Genomic DNA, 19,327 nt, shown 5'->3' with positions numbered 1-19,327 from the left:
CTTACTAGCCTGGAACTCTCCAGGTTGATGAGGCTTGCTGGCCAGTGAAGCCCAGGGATTTTTGTGTAGAGTTACAGGTATGCATCTGGCTTCTTTTCCTTTAAAACATAGATTCTGGTGCTCACACTCAGGTCCTCACATTTGCTTGCGCAGGGGCCATGCTAATCTTCTCTGTATCATTCCAATTGCAGTATATGTGCTGCCGAAGCAAGCACAAGGCCCTTACATTTACCAGCCAAGTCACCTCCTCCAACCCTACAAAGGGATTTATATAAATGAGTCACTCAGCAAGCTGAGCTCTGTGGCCTGGGTTTGTACAGTCACCCAGCCAAGAGCGGACTTTCCCTTCGTAAATGTGTGTGTCTTGGTTACTCTTACACCTTACAGAACACCTGAGAGGCACAGCTTAAGGGATGCAAGGTTTCTTGTCCCTCGTGGTTTCAGAGGGAGCAGCCCACGGTGCTGTGGCAGGGTAGCCGGAGATAAGTGACGTGGAGGTTTGTTCATATGACCAGGAAGCTTAGAGTGCACAGTGGAACCAGGACTGGGTGTAACCTTCAGAAGTTCATCACAGGAATCACTAGGGTCAGAGAGTGGATCTCTGCAGCTCCAACACTCCAGGCTCTGCCCATCCTTGATAAGCCAATTAAAGAGGCAAGTGAATGGTAAGGGCAACTTCTGTAATGGAAGACATGGGGACCCGGTGATCTCTACCCCCACACAGCCATCTTCCTCTGGTGACACTGACGTGAGGTGAAGATTTAAATTCATTGCAAGAGCTATGCATACCTAAGCAGTCCTGGTCAAGGTGGGGCCCTACCCATCACTGACCCATCCTTGTCCAGCCTCCACGCTCTCTGACAGAGTGGTCTGGTAGTTTGTCAGAACGCAGTTAAATGTCTCCCTTCAAAACAAACTTCTGCTCTGAGTGCACTGGGTTTCAGCCTTCTTGTTCCCATAGGACAGGACTCCTGAGGAAATGCTTCCAAGAGCCATAGTATCAATTACCTGACAGACAAGTGTCTCTTTAGAAAACCCTCATTCCTGCCAGTCTGGTCATAACAATAGTGACCTACTCCCCACGGATTAGGACCCACCTTCCCAAATAACTCCACGCATGAATGTGTGGACAGTATTTCGAACCCTAAAAGATTCTAATGCATGTTCACACCATGCAGCCAAGGAATAGAAGCCAAGCCAAAGCTTCTAGGATGAGGAGGGATTTGCAAAAGTTAAGATTTCTTCCTAGAATGTGATCAAAATAAGAAAAATAACATAAGAAAACTGGCCCTCCCTCATCTACCACCAACTGCCAATATTTCTTCAGCTAGGGTTGGGGCCTCACAAGATTCTGTGATAGAGCCTTGACTGGCTTGATTATGTTAGGAGTTTATGGAGGTAAGGACAGCTGCTGTGAGTTGATGGATGCAATGGCCATGACATGTCCAGAAGACTACATTTAAAAGAACTCTCCATCCTACAGCTGGGGTCTAACCCTCTCTACCTTCTTTTCCATACGGTCCCCTGTGGCTTGCAGGCATGGCAGGAAGTTGGTATAGAGTCACACGTTCTCAGTATTTTGACAATTTATGAGTCTATGCATTAGCCCCTATCCACTGCAAAAAATAAAAATAAAAAAAATAAAAGAAGGTTCTCTGATGAGAAGCCCTCACCTATGGGTATTATCATAAATATTTATATTTAGAAGGCAGGCTAAAACATGACTGTTTAGCAAAATAACAACAGTAGGTTTCCTCTGAGGGTGAATGGCCTCAAACTAATGGGCTCTTAGCCAGGTTTATAGTAGCAAGCATAAATTTTCTCCTGTGGTACAAGCCTACCATCTAATCATAAAGTGGTTAGTTATGCCCATAACCTTCATGTCAGCAGTGCACCAGTAGGCACATCTTATCTTGGAGGTTGATGTTGTTATCATGCAAGATCCCACACTATATAAAACAATTGATGACATGTCTCCCTAAACCCAGCAGCCTGCATAGAGCCTTCCAGAACCATGCATGATAGCTAGCAGTGAAAGCGTTTCCTCGTCAGTTCTAGATTGATTTCTAGTCTGCATCCAAAGTGTATGGTATCTCGAGCAATGGCATTTTACCATCTCGTTGTGGTGGGCAATCAAGAGGAACAGCAATATTTATAATAACCCATGTATGCTAAAAGCAACATTGCTCACCCATGAAGGGTACCTCCATTCCATTAATATTGTTTTTTTTTAATGTAGTTTTTAATTAGCTTAAAAAGAAGTGAGTTTCAATAAGACCTTTTCATGCACCCTTAGCTGTGAGCAGCTTAACCTGTTGCTTCATTTCTTTTATCACTATCATCCCTGTCTTAGTTATATCTCTATGGTGTTATAGAACACCATGACCTATACGGATTTTATCCATAGACCAAGGATCACCAACCTACAGTCCATGCTGCCAGAAAAGCTACTAAGAGAGACATACATGGTCCCCTGGAGGAGAGGAAAGGGACAAGATCTCCTGAGCAAATTGGGAGCATGGGGGAGGGGACAAGGAGTTAGGAGAAAGAGAAGGGGAGAAAAGGTGGGGAAGAGGAGGACATGAGGGAGCAGGAAGATTGAGTTGAGGGAAGAATAGAGGAGAGCAAGAGATACCATAATAGAGGGAGCCATTATAGGTCTAAAGAGAAATCTGGTGCTAGGGAAATTTCCAGAGACCTACAAGGATGACCCCAACTAACAATCTAAGCAATAGTGGAGAGGCTACCTTCCCTGATAATGAAATTGATGACTACCTTATATGCCATCCTAGAGCCTTAATCCAGTAGCTGATGGAAGCAGAAGCAGACACCCACAGCTAAACACTGAGCTGAACTCCTGGACTCCAGTTGCAGAGAGGGAGGAGTGATAAACAAAGAGGTCAAGACCAGGCTAGGGAAACCCACAGAAACAGCTGACCTGAACAAGGGGGAGCTCATGAACCCCAGACTGATAGCTGGGAAACCAGAATAGGCCTGATCCAGACACCCTGAATGTGATTATCAGTTAGGAGGCCTGGGCAGTCTGTGGGGCCTCTGGTAGTGGATCAGTATTTATCCCTAGTATACAAATGGACTTTGGGAGCCCATTCCACATAGAGGGATACTCTCTCAGCCTATACACATGGGAGAGGACCTAGGCCCTGCTCCAAATGATATGATAGACTTTGAAGATTCCCCCATAGAAGACCTCACCCTCCCTGGAGAGCAGAAAGGGGATAGGCATGGGTTGGTTGGGGGGTCAGGGGAGGAGAGGAGGAAGAGGGTCCTGGGATTGATATGTAAAACAAGCTTGTTTCAAATTTAAATTTTAAAAGGAGAGGGTGGAGAAAACAAGAAAAATCACTATGACCAAGACAACTTACAGAAGAAAATGTTTAATTTAGTAATTGCAGTTTCAGAGGATTTTAGCCATGATGATGGCAAGGAAAGCTGAGAGCTCACCTCTTGATCTGCAATAGGAGGCAGGAGAGACACACTGGGAATGGTATGAGTCTTCTAAAGCCGCAAAGCTGGGCCCTCGTGACACAACTGCTCCAACAAGGCCACACCTCCTAGTCCTTCCCAAACAGTTCTACCAACCGGGACCCAAGTATTCAAACATGTGAGTCTATGGGGCCGTTCTCATTCAAACCACTGCAAGCCCCATGGCCAGTTTGTCCCACAGAAGGGATTGGGTGGTGACCAGTCACTGACTCAGAGCTTAAAAACAGAACGTAGGGTTCTCCCTCTTTGAAATCTCCTTTCTGAAACTCCCCTTAGTTGTGGTGGTTCTGTTTGCTAGAACCGACTGCACTGACTACTATGATTTTGTTCTGTTCTCAGACTAAAAATTACAAGGAAGAGGAATTCACTCCTAGTGGTTTATTATTCCAGAGCATTCCTTAAAAATCCAGTGTATCTATTTCACCACTGAGAATTATCCTTGACTTCATCCAGATTCTTCAGATCTGAGCAATGGTAGGTTCCACTGGAGATTCCATTTGTAAGACGGAAGCAGAATCTCTCTTGATATTCTGACGGGGAATTCTGTTAAAACACAAAAAAGTAAGCTTGGAAGAATGCTGTATTTTAGACAGTCAGCCTTGCTAAGAGCCAGTTTTGTCTAGCCACCTGATTCTTTGGCACTTCTCAGCATAATTTTCTTTGTGTGGATATAGATCCTGTGTGTTTCTTAATAGATAAAAACCCAAATCTGCTATCTAAACCAATTGTGGTTGTGATTACACCATACTTCCTTCTTTTCTGCTGCATGTTTTTGGCAGGGACCTTATGGGAGTCTTTGGCATTGAGCTCTTTCTCATCCTGGTTCACATCACGTGTTTCCCCCTTCATCATTAGCACACACCCTCTGCTTAGAGTCATGCCAGCTGAGAACATCAGTTGTCTGCTTTTGTTTCTGATCTGTCACATGGATTGATTACTTTGTTGAGTTCTTGGGGCTGTGATCACTAATGTTAGGTCACTTAGAACTTGGTCTTTTCAGTAGAGTTAACCATAAAAGAGTATGATGCAGTGGTGTGGGTCCCTCATAGATGCTGTAGAGACTCTGCCTTCCCAAGGTTTCCTTCTAGGCATACCACCTGAGCTTGCCCCCAAGAAATGAGGGGCAAAGGAAAGTGCAGCAGGTTCTTACCTAAAACGAGGAGCAAGGAGTTCAAACCTCCTCAAAGGTCAGCAGCAGAACTTGAACTGACTTCAGCAAAAGTCAGTCATTCATCCATCCAAATTTGGCCTGTCACTCAGCAGGAAGCTAGTGGGGTGAGGGACGGACAACTGGTGTCTCAGATGACATCCAGACTCGTCTGAACTACACCTGACTTTAGCCCTTGAAGAAACAAAAGGTCTGGTCCTGTGCCTGAGTGGTGTCAGGGGACAGTTGAGGGGTAAGAGCAGACAAGCAATGTCTGTAAGAAGCCCAGGTCTTTGAAACAATCACTAGAGGAAAGCGGGTGCTACACCCCAGGCCACTGCCTCTACCCAAACCTCTTCATGTGGTTTTGTGTAACTCAGTGCCCAATGGCTCATGTCCCCCTGTATCCTACAGACCCAACTTGCCCATGGGGACCACTGCTACCACACCCATCTTAGCCTCTCCTTCATCATAACTGCCCCGATTCTGCCCATGGCATCCTGGACTCCCACAAGGACACGAGTAGTCATTGTGAGTTCCCCCACACTCACATTGCTCGACAGAGCAGGGACCCCTTCTTGCTCTTCCTGGTCTCTTTAAAGTATAATGCTTTCCTGACCTCTTGAAGCACGGGGTGACTCCGAAAGCCACCATGTGCTTTTCTCTCACATGTGACTCCTGTAAGCACACATATTCCTTCATTATGACCATAGCTTCCATTTGTTTTCAGCCACACAGCGTTGGCTCGTGAGCTGGATGACATTACCAGTGAGGACTCCGCCCAGTGAGTCTGCATTCTCTCACCCTGCTCTCTGCCAACCTCAGCTAGTTCTAGCTTTTACTCCTCCACTTAACATCTCTCCACTCCAATAGCTTCTCAGGCCCATAGGCACCTCCAGAGTAGTGACCCGGCCAACCTGGCCCCACGACACTGCCAGACTTTCTGTTTTCTCACTTCTACCCCATGCAGTTTAGGGTCCAGAGGATATCATCACAGACTCTCATCCTGGAAGCATTTCCAGAAACTCGTTTTCCTAGAGCCCAAATGCTACCATGTATTTAAAAGTTTGGAGGCCAGGGACTAATGAGACAATTGATAAAGTGCTTGCTGGGAATTTGGATCCCCTGAATGCATGTCAAAGCTGAGTAGATGTGACAGCCACCTGTAAAGCCAGCACCCGGGATGCAGAGATAGGGAATTCCTGGGGCTACTTGGCGAGATAGAAGAAGCTCTGGGTTCTACAAGACACTCTGTCTCTGCAAATAAAATGGGAGTGATGAAACCTCTAAATGCACCGGGGGGGGGGGGGGGCGACCAAAGTGTGAGACAAAGTCATTGACAAGCTATTGCACCCTGGAAGAGGAAGAAAGAGAAGCAGATAAAAATGAAGAGTTTGAAGTTGGCCTCAGGGGTGGAGATAAAGGGAGATGAAGAGGGCAGGAGACCAAAGGGAAAAACTGCAGGTTGTGTGTCCTTGAAAGGCCATGGCTGACCTTTTGTCCCCCACAGATGGCTCCATCCATGTGTGTTTGGATGCCAGCCATGATTCATGACGGTCAGTCTGCACCTGAAGCCAGGGAAAGGATGAGAGGGGCACTGGGTACTCACATGCCAGCATTCCGTCACTGTTTACCCCTGGGAAGTGAGGATGTCTGTTCTCAGCAGCTCCTTACCAAAGGTGTGTGAGCCCAGAGGGCCATTCAGGGATGATGGCCTAGGGCCTGCTGTCCAGCTGTAGTTGTTGGTGGTCTGCAAGCACTGGATGAGGTGCAGTGTGGGCACAGAGGGAGGTAGGGTAGGCTGGCATATTCTGGGCAGTGACTATCAAGGGCCTGTCATATCATAGCCAGTTCTGAAACTCTATCCCACATTTTTTACCTTAAAAGTAAGTAGCACATAGTGATGTGGAGAGATAGTTCAGCATTTAAAAACACGTATTGCTCTTGCACAGGACCTGAGTTTGGTCCTCAACACCCCTGTTGGTGGCTCACAACCACTCTGGATAATTTCTCTAGACTCAATAACTGGAATAGTTTGTTTCATCATTTGGGTGACAGATTTGCCATATGCTGTATAAAAACACTGATTTTGCCTTTTTTTTTTTTTTTATAATCTCATCTGGTTTAATTATTGTCCTATTGCTTTGAAGAAACACCATGACAAGGCAACTCTTACAAAATAAGGCATTTGACTGAGGGCTTGTTTACAGTTTTAGAGGGGTAGACTGTGACCATCATGGTGGGAGGCGAGCAGGCACTGAATCGATCGATAGCTGAGAGCTTTACATCCTGCACCACAGGCCGCAAGTAAGAGGGGGCCTGCAGGCAGGCAGGCAGGCAGGCAGACAGACTGACTGACTGACTGACTGACTGACTGACTGACTGACTGACTGACTGACTGACTGACTGAGCCTGGTGCAGGGTTTTGAAACCTCAAGTCTACCCCCAGTGACATACCTCCAACAAGGTCACACCCACTCCAACAAGGCCATACCTCCCAACCCTTCCCAAACAGCTCCACTCCCTGGAGACTAAGCATTCAAACATATAAGCCCCCATGAGAATGGGGGCCATTCTCATTCAAGCTAGCATATCATCTTAACCCGAGTTACGACAATACAATTGGCAATGACAATACCTAATATCCAAATGGCCTGACCTACGACAGGCACTGTACTTGATCCTTAACACGTACTAACAATAATCCTCCGTGGTTGAGCAACCGTCTCTAATGTGAGAACGCCACCACACCACTCCCTGGGGACGTTCCAGGCCTGAGTGGCAAAGCTGAGCTGCCATTCGCTCACCAGTCTGCCTCAGGTATGGTGAACGTGCTGACGCTGCACGGGTGTGGGCTGGGCAGGCAGAGTCTCTAAGAGCATCTTATGGCATCCTGAGAATCTTCTCTCTTCTTAAGCCTGGGAGGGGCTGTAACACATGTGTCTAGGTCTTCCTGAGCTACTCCATCTCTTAGAAGCTCAGAGCTGTGAGACTGATGCCGAAGGGGATGAATAATTCCTTCCTGCCTCCTCATGACATCTGGAGAGATCTGTCCCCTTTGTCATCCTGGAAGTGAAGAGCCCTTCCTTTAGAGAAGCATTGATCCACCTTGTCATCACGGCCCTGCTGTCCTTAAAGTAACATCAGTGGTGGTTTCCTTACTGTCTCACTGTAGTCCCTCAACGTGTGTGTTTAGCTAAGGACTTGTTTAGCCTCCAGAGAATAAGACTGAAAACACTGCGATCTCATAAGCCATCTATCAGAAGGGTACACACATTTACCAGAGCCAGGCACAAGAGTCCTCTCTCCCTGCCCTCAGCAGGAGTTATGGGGACAGGCAGAGGAGCAGGCAGGTGACAGGTTCTCGGTCCTCAACTGTCCTGAAAAGAAAAACAAAGTCAAGAGTCATGATGGAGAGATGCGGGGAGCCTCGCTCCTAACAGATCAGATGACCTGTGTGAAGTGGGCCAAAGGAAGAAAACTCTTACCACTCGCTTCGAACAAGTGACCCCAGACAGCCTGAGCCTATTTAATTTATACCATTTCAATAGTTTGCATGAAAGGTTTACAATCATATGTGCTTCCTTAAGTTTCCAATAACAATTACAATAATTGCCAGTTTGTTCCCTTACCTTATTCTCCTTCAGTCCCCCAATTTTCCCATTGTTAACCATTACCTTCTTGATTCATGGCTCTAATGTTATGTCTGAGAAGAAATTGTAGACAAAACATTCCTAAACACTTTGTGTGTTTATTTAAGGCTTTAAGGTGGGATCTGGCAGGAAAGACACTCCAGCAATAGTTAAGAGCATAAGCAGTTTGCAAGCAACAAAGGAAGTTTTCCAACTAGGTACATCTACACATAGAACAGTATGCCCACTTGGCAGCATCTGAGGTTACAGCCTCACGCAAAGTGAAAGAGAATTTTGCCTCTAATGGTTAATGTTTCTCTCTAGTCAAATCTGAACTTTCACATCAATTTATCAGCCAAGGCTGAATCAATTTATTCTTCATTCTGTACTACTCTGTTTTTTCCCTATCATCCTGTAAACTACATAAATTAAAAGCTTACTCTTAGTAGTTGGGACTGTTTATCTCTTGTTCTCCTGTCCCCTTCCAATCAGCTTCCTACAGCATTGGCTACTACAGCATTGGCACAGCTTTAGAAATGAGGGCATTGTGGGTTTCTATGATTCTGCTTCATCCCCTTTTCTTAGACTTATCATGAACTCTTGATAGCATCTACCCATTTGCATTACTCTTGTACACTCGTGTTTAGAATCATTCTCTCCTGGACAATTGTGCAAATTTGCAATATTGTCATGAACTCCTGTGACTCTTTCAGGCCAGTCACAAGGTGCATTGGAAAAGCAGCACCCTGTTCTTGAGAAGCCTGGATTCATGGTCACACCAGAAACATCAAAGGCTTTAGAAACTGAATCAGATCCACTGTATATTTTTAACAACATTCTCTCTGGCTCACCCAGAAGAGAGTCATGGGGGGAAAGTTTTCCTAATGCAATAGCCACTTCAGGTATGGCTCTAAGAAAGTAAAACTAGTTTGTGTAAGGAAAGCAAGGAGAGCAAATAGCACATAGGCTTCTGGGGTCACACTCAGAATTATTCAGCAGACTATCCATTGGCCTTGTCAACAGTGGGTTAAATTCTCCCAGGCCTTGCCAAGAGGAGAACTTGTTCATGCTATTCTCAGGCCTTGTCCCCTGAAGAAGTCACGTGGCTTCTGGCAGAGAGAGGTGTGATGTGATTTCATATTTGTTTGATAAGAGAGTATAGGGCCCTTTGGGTATATTTACCACAGCCTAATATCACACTCTTCCAGGGTGCGGTGTAATGCTTAGCACTTGAACTGTGCCCTGTAGTCCATAGCTGCACTGTCATGAGTTCAGTGGTCCTTAGATTGAGGCTCCAACACCAGCAGTATCAGCTGCACCTGAGACTATAAGAGAACTGAGTTCTCAGATCAGGTGTGCAGATGCACAATTGGCAAAGTACTTGCCTTGAGAAATGAGGTCCTGAGTTTGATTCCCCAGAATCAATGTTTTAAAACAGCCATGTGTGGTGCCACGTGGATGTAATCCTAGTACTAGAGAAGCAGAGACAAAATGACTAGAGATTCCCCAGGGCTCACTGGCCAGCTACCCGAGCCCAATCAGCTAGTTCCAAGTCAACTTGGAGGCCCTGTTTCAAAAACCAAGGTGGCTGGATCCTGGAAAATGACAACTTAGGTTGTCCTCTGCTGTCGTCCCACTATACCCCCCCACTCACATAAGGAACTGCGAGTTCTCTGCCCCCCATCACTGGCTACCTAGAGTCTCAGGGTGGAGGCAGCAGTGATCTGTGGTCCTCCAGGACCCCTGGGGGATTCTTGTGCATGCACACTTGAGCCTGAGGGTGAGAAGTACCTATCTTGGCTGCATCACTACCTGTTCTGGATTCCCTACCTCGGCTTTGCAGAGAAGGAGAGGGGTCTCTGAGAGGAAAGAACACTGACAGAAACAGTTTTATACTGCCCTAGGGTGTGGCCGTACCTTAGGAAAGGTAAGATGGGGGCACTGGAGTAGGACACCAAGATCCAAGAGTATTATTTCCCTCCTTCCACGGGGCTTACATATCATGCTCCACAGGTAATGAAAGCAGTAATCTCTTCTTTTACTATTTGTAATCCAGTGAATTCTCATAGTGAGACAGTGAGGAAGCACTGACATTGTCCCACACCGCCACCCCCCCCCAGCCTAAGAGATTCCCTACATCTTTCTGGTCACTGATGAAAGCCAAACCAGGATTCACGGTGTTGTCACTGAAAAGAATTTCAGGAGTAGCTGTGATAATGAAGAGGATATTTTACTAAAGATATTTTAATATAGGCTGAGAGACTGAGTGTGGTGCTTCTCAAAGATGCACAGAAAGTAAGATGATTCCCAAGTCTCTCAGAGCTCTTCAAGGTGAGTAACAAGTGATTGTTGTAGCATTATCTATTTGTATTAGTCAGGGTTCTAAAGGAACTGAACTGATAGAAGAAATGTGTATATTTAAAGGGATTTTCTTTTTCAATTGGCTCATAGGCTGTGTCCAGGTAGTCCCAATAATTACAGTCTCATACTGGAGAGGCTGAGAATCCTGTAGTCACTCAGGACTGAACATCCCCACAGTTCCAATCTGGCACTGGAATCCTGGGACATTCCTGTAGAGCTGCTGGTCTCTAGTCTACATTGGAATCCCAAAGAAGTGGGTTCTAATATTGATGAAGGATACTGCAGCAACAGAATACATAGACTTGCCAATAAGAGTGATGGCAAGTGGTTAAATGGTACAGTTTCATTCTTCCTTTATCCTGGCTGACACTGCAAAGTGCAGACAAGATTTAGGGTGGGTCTTCCTGCCTGGTCTGATTAAGAAAATCCCTCACAGATGTATCCAGCTGCTTGAGTTTGTTTATTTTGGATGCAGTCATGAACCAAGATTAGCTATCATACCATACACACTCTTTTACTGGACCTCAAGTTATATCTCTAGAGATTGCTAAGAAACTTGTTTTCCGTCTTGGTCTTTTGCTAAGAGAGGTAAGTGAGCTGGTTCTAGAGATGTCTTGGATGGAAGTGTAAACTGCCAAGGTAAAAACCAAGGATTCCAGGATTTCACAAGTAGTTTGATACATTCCCTTTCCTAGTGAGATTTCTAAAGAACTGCAGGTTTATAGCTGGGAAAGAGAAAGGCTGTAAGAAGTCAGCAACTATGCTATAATTCTTATTCTGTTTTGAAAAGCTTCTGCTGGATTCCAGCAGAGGCCCATCTCTTTTCTCATATCCCAAAGACATGCCCTGAATTTCTTTTTTTTCATTGTCTTATTTATTTTGTGGTTTATTGTGTGTGTTCGTGTATGTGCGCGCACGCTCATGCATGCTTATGTGCATGTACACAAGGAAGGATGCCCATCCTGATGTGACCTTTGGAGCCCAAGTCTATCTCCTCAGAGATGTTCTGTGTCTTCCAGTAACAGGACTATGTCTTCCCATAACAGAGACACCTGTCTTGGAAATCTGGCTTTGTAGAGTCCCAGGCTCTCGCCACAACACATCAATCATAGGGGTGCAGAGGAGGAACTACCTGAAATCCAGGCAAGACTCTAACTACCCTCCCCACTGCCTATCTCTCTGAGAAAATGTCAATAAGCCCAATCTTGAGGGTGTCTTGCAAATAGTCACAGCTTCCATAGTGAAGAAGGTGACTGTACTGTGTAGAGGATAACAATGTCAGAATACCCGCTGCTATTTAAGGATGCCATAAGCCCCTCAGCAGATGTTAGCACCATGCTTTTGAACTTTCCAGCCTCCAGAACTGTGAGCTAAATATATATTCTTTATATGTTACACAGAACTCCCACTGCTAAATCCATTTGCTCATACGTGCATGCATTCATTCACATCTTAGTTGGATATTTATTCAGTATTTACCAAGTGGACAGTATCCAGTCTCAGGCTGTCCAAAGCAATAGAAACCCTGAGACAGAAATTAGTACCAGGTTCAGGGAATATTGCTGTGACAGACCTGACCATATGTTTAGGGGAGGATTGTGGAGGCATTTGAATTTTAGATCAGAAAATCTATTGGGTGCTGAGAGCCCAATGGGCTCTTCTGTGGGAACTTAGAAGACAATACTGAGAACAGTAGATGATGGAGACCTGACTTGTAAAGTTTCCGAGGGAAGGAAAGACTGTATCAGGGCCATTCGTGTGCTATTAGAAATCTGATGCTCTGGTCAGCTTGGGATGAAGAATTAGCTGTGTTTTACAAGAGACAAAAACCATTAATGTGAAACCTTTGCTTTGCTGGGAGAATTGATGCTGGTCCTTTAGGGCTGAGAAATGAGTGGTAATTAAATGAAACCAGCATCCCTGTGGTGAAATCTTCTAGAAGGATTTCCTCAGGTTCTGCACACAGAAGCTGTGGTCCAGCAAGGACCAAGGCTGCATCTCATGCTGGCAGCCTAACTTGGTACTGAGTAAGTGTCTTCTAGGGAAGTGCCAGTTTTACTCATGGACAGCATCTGGGGTTTGGCACTGTGAGAAGCTAGGGGAGACAATTGGTAAATGTGCAGCCTCCATTGCAGTAAAAGCCCCAGGACTGCAGAGATCATAGAGAGAATATGAATCTTGGCACCATGTGATAAGGTCAGAGACCCTGAGAAAGTCTGGGAGAAGCTATTGGTGAAGGTGTAGCCAAGTTGCAGTAGAGGTCCCAGCATCTTTGAAGATGCCATATGTAGGATGACCACCGAGGAAAGAATCTGTGGGGTGGATATAGTCTGAGCCTAGAAGATAAGGGTAGCAGAGCCTGGGAAGTGAACCTGCCCAGGCCCTTTGGAATTGGAAGCTGAAACTCACAGCGTTCCCCTGCTCCTGCTTCTGGAGTGCTGAGATCAAAGGTGTGTGCCACCATTCTTGACCTCATAATCCTCTCTTAAAAGAAGAGTGAGTGAGTCTGGAGACATCTCTCAGTGTTAGAATACTTGCCTGGCATGAAAGAGGCCCTGGGTCTTTGAACTTCATAGCTATGTGTGCTCTTAAGCAAATGCTGTTTTTTTTCTTACTGATCTATGAGGTACAGGTGATTGAAAATGGCCCAAAATCCAGCTACTAATGCCATCCATTCATGTACATGGATTCATTCATGTGTGGGATGAATGTTCAGAACCTACTCTATGCTCCATATTCAGTCTCAGGCTTCCATTGTCAATATTGGGTCAGTGTCCAGCATCCAGTAGAACTTGTTTCTTCCTGCTTGTGGGCTGTGGAACATCTTGGACTAAACTCAGAGCCCAGATACTGGTTCCAGTAGCCCCCACCCTACCCCTAGGTGTGTACCCTGTCCATTTGCTAACTTGATATCTGTAATACATGGTTTAATCCTCCTACCATGGAGTTCAGTGCTGACCCCAGGCTACTATTCTGGCTCTGTCCTACCCACTGCCTCTCCAGACTCAAGCCGCCAGTGTTTAATCAGATAGAGGCATGTACATGGTAACTACCCTGGGAAGAAAGATCTCATTACACTACAGTTGCAGATATTGCCTGAGCCTAGTGTGGCCTTCTCTACTTCAATTTGTCGTGAGATTTCCTATTTAGTACTGCTATCTCCATAGTCTAATAAATCCTCTACTCCGCTTGTCCCCAACGAGAGGAGATTTCATGCTTAGTAGCTAGAAGTACCACTAAAGGAGGTTCCCTTTAGTGCAGAAAAGCATAAGCAGCAACTTCCGTAACTTGGATATCTCCACAGGGTGGCCCTCCCCACTGGAAAGTCAATACAAAGACTTGGGTTTGGGGAGACTACTCAGGGAGAGGCTAAAAGTATACCCCAATTGAGTGAAGTCCCAGACTGCCACTGAATGAACTGTGTGACCACAGGCACATCCCACAGCTGAGCATGAGTGTTCAAACTATGAAATGGCTGGTGCTGACCAGCATCTCTCAGGAAGACCATTGAGATAGTAGAAGCAAGGTAATAACAAAGCCAGATGTGGTGTGAGCCAACTATCAAGTGGCCTGTGTTAAACACAATGGGGCAGATCTTCCTCCTACCACAGATAGCCTACTGACTATCTAACCAATGTGGACCTCTGTGATCCAATGCAGTGACATTGCACTAACTTTTCCTGGGAAAGATATGAACATTGTCTATTTGCCCCAAATATGGCTCCAATGGCAGAGCAAGGTAATGATTCTATCAAAGTCCAACCTGGCCAACTAGTAAGTTTTAGGGGTTTTCTTATCCAGGGCATGAGTGAACATTTACCTACAGGAGTATAGATAACCCAAAAACAGACCCATCAGAGCCCGGGGAGATAGCTCACCTGTCCAAGTGCCTACTGTGCAATCATGAAGACTTGAATTTGCATCCACAGAATCCATGTAAAATGGACGGATATAGTAGGATGCATCTCTAACAGTAGAGGGGCAGAATGAAGAGGAGCCATGCAACTAAGTGATCAACTGTCCTAGCAGGATCAATGAGCTCTAGGTTCTGTATTGGATACTATCTTAAACAATAAGGTTCAGAGTTACCAAAAAAGAACTCTGGCCTCCACACACACACAAGTACACAGGCACCCACCTACAAACATGCACATACCCATACAAACAACAAACACACACACTCACACTGAGACACACACACACTCCACACACACACACACACACTCACACACACTCACACACACTTATACACACACTCACTCACACACACACTCTCTCTCTCTCTCTCTCTCACACACACACACACACACACCAGTAGCATCACCACAAAGTCCCACATCTATATCATGGATGGGGAACTCATTGAAGCTGTGTCATGAAGTCCACTTTTGTTAACCTTCTGTGTCCTGTATGCTCTAGTATCTCCAAAGATTATTTGTAGCTGGGAGAAGACAAAAATGCATAATGGCTGCAATCTCATCTGAGAGTCCCAAGACCTGCTCCCTCCTTCTATCAGGGGATGTCAAAAGCTCCATTGCCATTATCATAAACAAATGTATCTTTCTGTTCATCGAGTTGCCATGGATACCTGGCCAAGGTAGCCTCCATTCCAAGATGGTGAACATGGTATACCCATGGTGGAAAAGTCAACCAACACCTACATGTAGGCATAGGTATCTCTGCTGGAATTTAATGGGGAGCTGACATGGTTCTGGAGTGCCCCAGGATTCACGGGGTGTTCTCAGCCTGGTTCAGTAGCCAGGCAGAGTTGGGTCTGTGCCTTCCAGCAGTGGTCCATATGCACTGTGCTCTCCTCTATGCAGACAGTCACCAAGCTGCTGACAAATGATCGGGTGTGCATACTGGCCAAGGTGCTTCTGATTGTGAGGAGTCTTCCTTTCTCACCATATTTTTTTCACTTTTGTCTGCAGAGCCTGACCCAGGGATGTCCTACGGCATGATGGAGATTGCCATCATTGTAGGTGAGCTACATGCCAAGAAAGGCCTTGACCAGAACAGGCTTCGGTATCTGGGTGGAATAAGGAGAGGCCATGGCTGATGCTTTTTCCCTATTCTAGTTTGCTTCTTGCTGCTGTGATAAATGCCTCCACCAAAAGAAATCCTGGGAGGAAAGGGTTTTTTTAGCTTATACTTCCATGTCACAGTCCTTCATTGAGGGAAGCCAGGGCAGGAACTCAAGCAGGGCAGAGGCAGGAACCATGGATGAAAGCTGCTGACCCGCATGCTTCCTCTGGCTTGCTCAATTGTGTTTCTTATAGAGCCCAGGCCCACCTACCATGGGATGGAACCACCTTCAGTGGTAGCAGTAATAAAAAAAAATGCCCCCATGGACATGTCCAGAGGCCAGTCTGCTTAAGGCATTTCTTCAACTGAGACTTCTCCTGCACCTTCCCTTTTATGGAAACAGGGGAAAGGAAATTTGGATGCTCAGGATGCTGTGTAAATTTCTTTTGAGATTATAGTTTAATTACAACATTTCACTCTTCCCTTTCTTCCCTCCAAACCCTCCTATATACTCTTTCCCACTCTCCTTTAAATTTATGGCCTTTATACTAATTTTTAATATATACATATATATTAAAAATTTAGTTTTAGTTCATATAGTGCTACTTGTGTGTATGTATCCAGGGCTGACTATTTGGCACTAGTCAACCAGTTGGTGTACTTTTCCTTGGGGAGGACCACCTCTCCCACTCCCAGCTTTCCCCACTTGCCTATAGTTCTTTGTGTAGGGTGTAGGGTTGAGACCTCACAGGGATTTTTTTTTTTCAGTCCAGTTTGACAAGTTCATTGGAGTCATCCTTGTTCAGCTCACATTTGGGCAGTATTTGGGTGAATTTTTGTGTTGCTTGATGGACTCTCGTTATGTGAGCCTTTGTATACTATGCATGTCCTTTCCTATGATGCATCTGATTTTAAGCACATACATGCTTGGCCATGCATTGACATAAGATAGCAAATAGAGATCCCCCCAGGTGATCCTCTTGTGATCTTCTCTTCTCCTATGGCCAGTAGTTCTATAGACCCAGATACCACTGTATTATTTCATTGATTGGCTGTGGCTACCTGGCCTTGCCAAGGTATACTCTACTCCAAGATAGCATGATGGCATGCCCAGAGGAAAAAGTCATACTGCAACAATGGCCCAGCCTGACTTGACTGAGTTGCATCCTATCTCCCTCTTGCAGCTGTGATCACTGCAGTGGCCTTGGTCCTGGTCTGCCTCCTCTTCCTCATGCTTCGGTACCTGTACAGGCACAAGGGAACCTACCACACTAACGAGGCCAAAGGCACAGAGTTTGCTGAGAGTGCCGATGCAGCCCTGCAAAGTGACCCTGCCCTCCAGGATGCTGGGGACAACAGCAAGAAGGAATACTTCATCTGAGGGGAAGCAGACTTCACCTCCCTGCAAGCTCTTTCTGGCTGCAGGAGAGAAAGCACACCCGCTATGTGCTACCATTATCAGTACCAGGAAGCCCTCAAGGGCACCCCAAGACCCTTACTGCAGAACACTGGGTGCCTGCCAGGACCCTGATCCAGATGGGAGGAATCAAGGTGTAGAGCACCTCTCCCAGGGACTCAATGGCCACCCAGAGGCTGGCATTGGCTCTACAAGGGGTAGAGAACATCTGGATACACAGGTCCCCCTGTACGATGCAGGGCTCATCTCATTGGGATGAAAGTTCTCTTCATTGTGCATGGGTTGGTTGGGCCTGGACATGGGGATGTATAGAAGTGTGGCATCTATAAGCTGACTGGGGATACTGGCATCAGGTGTCATTCCTTGACATTTGGGGAGAACAGCAGGTGCCAGAGCTAAAAGGCGTCTTCATCTCCCATCAACCCAGTTCAAAATGGTAACAAATAAATTTGCAATGTAACTGAGCATTCTTTATCAAATGGAGCTACTCTACTACGTGTCTAAGAAACAGTGAGTGCCTCCCATTGCTGGCTTTTCTCATGTATAACATTGTGTCTGTGTGAATGGGGCAAGAATATGTCAGTTCTGGCAAGAAGACAGGAGGAAGAATGACCTTTCCCCTCACTGGTCCAGCTACATAAAACAAATAGAAAGATGAAGCCCAGAAATTGGGCCACTGGCTGACGCACTGCTTTCTTGATAAATAGTATTAGAAAAAGAGTTGTGCTCAGCAGAACTCCATCAGCCCTGGGTTTGGGTCCTAGCTCCTCTGTACTGCTCTTAGGACCTTAAGCCATGCAGTTGACTTCTCTGGCTTTAACGTTGGCATTTTTTTTTTTTTTTTACATTTTTCAAGCGGAAATGATGCTAACTTGTGTGACCCTGGTTCCTAACTCCCAGCATTGTGGGAAGGAACAGAAGTATCAGACATCAGTTACCACTGTATTCTAGTGTCACTAACACACTGCCTTCATGGCTTGCCTGTGTTGGATAATGAGAATTTATCATTGCACCACCTCAAAACATCCTGATACACCACCAATTTGAAATGAATAACAGGGAGAAAGCGAACTAATTAGCCGACCCTTCCAGGCAAGATTGCCAGTGGCCCTGCAGTTGCTCTGAGACCAGCATGGCTGAGTTTAGAGACTGCCCCTGCTGTACCCAGATCTTCTCAGGAGCCCCCTCGGCTGAGCTGTCTCCACCTAGACTCCATCAAAGAAAAAAAAGCCCCACGTGATGTTCCCTTGGAAGCTAATGAGGATGCAAGCTCAGTCGGGTCAAGTATAACCACCAGTCAGAGGAGCTGGGAGCCCTGGGAATGCTGTGGGGAAGAGAAGCAGGGATTTAATTATAACAAGAGACTGGCCAAGTGCAGATGACCACAGGTTGGTGGGTGTCTATGTTCTCATCTATGAAATTAAAAGTTGGCTACAGTTGTCACCCCTTAATCTAGAGACCCCTAGAGGATGCTTGAAAGCAAAGGCAGTATTAAACCCCTTGTATTTGACTTTTCTGCACACATTTATGTTAAGATCTACTTTACAAATAAGGCACAGTAAGAAATTAACTGCAGTAACTCACAGTAAAATGGCATAATTTTAACCATAAGCTGTAATAAAAGATTTTTGAAACCATGAATCATTTATTTCTGGAATTTTTTTATTTAATGTTCTCAGATGACAGTTGGTCGTGAATAATTACAACTTCAGAAAGCTCCTATGGATGGGGGCAGCTACTGTTATCTTCCCACATCTGAGATTGTTCCACACAATGGCAGCCTAAGAAAATAACTGTGGAAGAAAACTAACAAAAGGTAGAGTCTGGTATAGATGGGCCCAGAAAATACCATAATAGAGCAGAGTTGAATCGGGCGAGGTGTCTGTAAATTTCTCCAAAGCCAGATAGACTGTGACTCCTGGCTTGGCCAGAGACCTGCCATGTCTTCATAGAGTATTTGTGGGTTTTCATAATATTTGTTTATTGTGTGTGTGGATAGGGCTGTTGCACACGTATCAACTAGAGGAAAACTTGAGGGAGTCTGTTCTCTCCTATTATGTGGGTTCCTGAGAACATGTCTAGGAAACACTAGAGACTTCTAATTCCCTTCCATGTGGTGATGTCACTCCAGTTTTTCAATGTGCACAGCTTGGGGCTTTGTCTTTATGAATGTGAGCACAAGTGGCTGTTCAGCAGGCACAGAAGAGGAACCCACACCACCATAGACACACCCCTCCTCAC

The 19,327-nt window shown here is 45.6% G+C and overlaps 1 protein-coding gene and 1 non-coding gene across 2 annotated transcripts in view; one reads left to right on the top strand and one right to left on the bottom strand.

Moving 5' to 3' along the window:
• Window positions 1-18,719, top strand: part of Gypc (glycophorin C (Gerbich blood group)) — a 41,090-nt gene extending 22,371 nt beyond the window's left edge. Inside the window, exons 2-3 of the mRNA XM_051202356.1 lie at window positions 15,576-15,626; window positions 16,854-18,719. Of these exons, the coding sequence (XP_051058313.1) occupies window positions 15,576-15,626; window positions 16,854-17,050 (248 nt within the window). The 3' untranslated portion in view covers window positions 17,051-18,719. The remainder of the gene's footprint in view (window positions 1-15,575; window positions 15,627-16,853) is intronic.
• Window positions 106-215, bottom strand: LOC127235206 (U6 spliceosomal RNA). The gene has a single exon (XR_007835693.1). It is a non-coding gene; the product is annotated as a U6 spliceosomal RNA (small nuclear RNA).
• Window positions 18,720-19,327: the final 608 nt, after the last annotated feature.

The sequence above is a fragment of the Phodopus roborovskii genome, unplaced genomic scaffold (assembly GCF_943737965.1).
Source record: "Phodopus roborovskii unplaced genomic scaffold, PHOROB, whole genome shotgun sequence".
In the NCBI taxonomy this organism is placed as follows: domain Eukaryota; kingdom Metazoa; phylum Chordata; class Mammalia; order Rodentia; family Cricetidae; genus Phodopus; species Phodopus roborovskii.
This window is presented reverse-complemented; position numbering and strand designations above follow the sequence as displayed.